This window comes from Aptenodytes forsteri, unplaced genomic scaffold (assembly GCF_000699145.1).
Source record: "Aptenodytes forsteri isolate BGI_AS27 unplaced genomic scaffold, ASM69914v1 Scaffold9, whole genome shotgun sequence".
Lineage (NCBI taxonomy): Eukaryota > Metazoa > Chordata > Aves > Sphenisciformes > Spheniscidae > Aptenodytes > Aptenodytes forsteri.
Genome location: NW_008796217.1, coordinates 4,943,479 through 4,946,388, shown reverse-complemented (window position 1 = coordinate 4,946,388; position 2,910 = coordinate 4,943,479). Strand labels below are relative to the sequence as shown.

General features: G+C 40.5%; 1 protein-coding gene across 1 annotated transcript in view; it reads left to right on the top strand.

Moving 5' to 3' along the window:
* TOP2B (topoisomerase (DNA) II beta) overlaps nucleotides 1–2,910 on the top strand; it is a 71,271-nt gene that overhangs the window by 58,929 nt on the left and 9,432 nt on the right. Inside the window, exons 28-29 of the mRNA XM_019474481.1 lie at nucleotides 888–1,085; nucleotides 1,437–1,581. Coding sequence (XP_019330026.1) covers nucleotides 888–1,085; nucleotides 1,437–1,581 — 343 coding nt within the window. The remainder of the gene's footprint in view (nucleotides 1–887; nucleotides 1,086–1,436; nucleotides 1,582–2,910) is intronic.

The following is a 2,910-nucleotide window of genomic DNA, read 5'->3' as shown; positions in this document are numbered from 1 at the left end:
CTAAGCGCCTCATCTACACGTCTTTTAAATACTTCCAGGGATGGGGACTCAACCACTTCCCTGGGCAGCCTGTTCCAATGTTTAACCACTCTTTCAGTAAAGAAATTTTTCCTCATGTCCTCAAGTACAGATCATTTAGAACTACTATAATTATTTAATTGGTTGTGAGGCAATAAGTACTGTCAAATGCAAAGCTGTTAGATGTAGGAACAAAGTGTGTAGACCATAAGTACTATATGAGGGGGCTCTTTGCCTTATCAGTAACTCTGGAAAAAGGTAAAGTCCTATTGGTGGATAACTTGCTGAGCCTCAGCTTTCAATGTTGCCTGAAAAAGGCTGATGTAATCTTTGAAGTGACACAGCATAATAGAAATAAGATGTTTGTTTTATTTTTCTGTGTGTTCATGGTACAGCTGCAATAGGAAGTGTTCTGTTTGGATGTCTGTATTTCAGCTATATGTTCATACTGTGAAAAAAGCCGATTAAAGGACTGGAAAATGTGCCTTAAAAATTACTCTAGAAATTAGCTGCTTAAATTAAATGCTGAAATATTTATACTGATAAGTTACATCAGTACCCAGAAACATACATGAGAAATAGAAACTTGATAAAAGACAGATTTTTTCAGTCTAGCAGTGTCCAAAAGTTCGTATTTATTTAATCTTGAATAAAAATGTAGTTTTTAACTGTGCAGGGTAATGAAGAATTTACCAAGATTAAGTGACTGGTGTTCCATTACTGGAAAGTGTGTTACAATTCAAGTGAGAATTAAAGGAAGTCTTATGCTCCATATGAAAAGGAGATGAATCTTAAATAATCACCATGTTCCACTTTGTCCTCATTAAAAAAGAACTTGTTCCCCCCACCCTGCCCCGCTTCTTTGTTAGAAAGTAGAAGCGCAGGAAAGAGAAGATGTTTTGGCTGGCATGGTTGGCAAACCAATAAAAGGCAAAGTTGGTAAACCCAAGATGAAGAAACTTCAGTTGGAAGAGACCATGCCATCACCATTTGGCAGAAGAATAGTTCCACAGATTACATCTGCCATGAAAGCTGATGCCAGTAGGAAATTGCTGAAAAAGAAAAAGGTAAATCAAAACTATTGCTATAGTTAGATTATTTATTATTCAACTGCTCTCTCTTTCTACTCTGGTAGCATAAATCCAAACTGCTAGACCTCATTAATGCTGTATTTGTACTGTGTTGCTGACCTAATGCATGAAGAAGTTAAAACTGGATTTCTTTTACATTTGCAAGCCTCTTGTGACTATTTATTGTTCAGGTGTTTTTATTGAGATTCCTTTCTTCCAAGACTGTTCAACAAATGTCAATATACTAGTCTACTTTCATTTATTATTTTCTACAAAACTATTCCAGTTCTATCTTGAAATATAAAGGTGTAATTTATTTTATTTTGCCCAACTATTTTATATTTTTAGGGTGAAACTGATTCTCTAGCAATAAAAATGGAATTTGATGAAGAATTTGGTGGTGTGCCAGCTGAGGGTGGTGGGGATGAGTCACTGAATACATCAGCCACAGCAACTAAAACCCCTAAACCTAAGAGAGAGAAGAAGGAGCCTGGTAAGATCCTTACACAGTCATAGTTAACTGTAGTTGTGTACACTAATTGGGCATTAAATGTATTTTTAACACATAGTGAGAAGGGAAATATACCACAATAATCACTATTTCATCTGATTTTCTTCCCTAAAGAGATGTGTGGAAACACTTGAAAGTACTCTGCTGAAATTTCTGTTGTGTAATCTGCTTTTCCTGGGGGTGGTGGATCTTACATTTTCTACATACGAATTTTGGGGCGGTCTAAATCTTTGAATTTGTGAGTAGAAAAATAGATTATTTTTACATAATTAGACTAATTCTGTGCAAACTGAAATTTCTAGTACGCATGCTCTCTGACATTGAAGGACATGGCATTCACCTTCAGTCTGAGTAATAGTATAGATTGTAAAACTTGATTAAATAGATGTATTTTCCTATTGACATATTCAGTCATTCTGACTTTTTAAAAGTTATGCATGTTATGGCTTGGCAGACTAACCAATGTCTATGTTAACTTTCCTCTCTGTTAGTTTAGTAGGAATTTATTATTACTGTTTGAGAAATCCATAGTAATGGGGGGGGGCATGTGGTGGGTTGATCCTGGCTGGACACCAGGTACCCACCAAAGTTGCTCTATCACTCCCCTTCCTCAGCTGGACACGGGAGAGAAAATATAACTAGAGGCTCGTGGGTCGAGACAAGGACAGGGAGAGATCATTCACCAGTTACCCTCACGGGCAAAACAGACTTGACTTGGGGAAAAAAAATTAATTTAATTTATTACTAATCAAATCAGAGTAGGGTCATGAGAAATAAACCCAACTCTTAAAACCACCTTCTTCCCACCCCTCCCTTCTTCCTGGGCACAACTTCACCTCTCATTTTCTCCACCTTCTCCCGCTGAGCGGCACAGGGGGATGGGGAATGGGGGTTGCGGTCAGGTCATCACACATTGTTTCTGCTGCTCCTTCCTCCTCAGGAGGAGGACTCCTCACACTCTTCCCCTGCTCCAGTGTGGGGTCCCTCCCACAGGAGACAGTTCTCCACGAACTTCTCCAATGTGAGTCCTTCCCATGGGCTGCAGTTCTTCATGAACTGCTCCAGTGTGGGCCCCTTCCACGGGATGCAGTCTTTCAGGAACAGACTGCTCCAGGGTGGGTCCCCCATGGGGTCACAAGTCCTGCCAGCAAACCTGCTCTAGCATGGGCTCCTCTCTCCACGGGTCCACAGGTCCTGCCAGGAGCCTGCTCCAGCACGGGCTCTCCACGGGGTCACAGCTTCCTTAGGACATCCACCTGCTCTGGCATGGGGTCCTCCACAGGCTGCAGGTGGATATCTGCTCCACCGTGG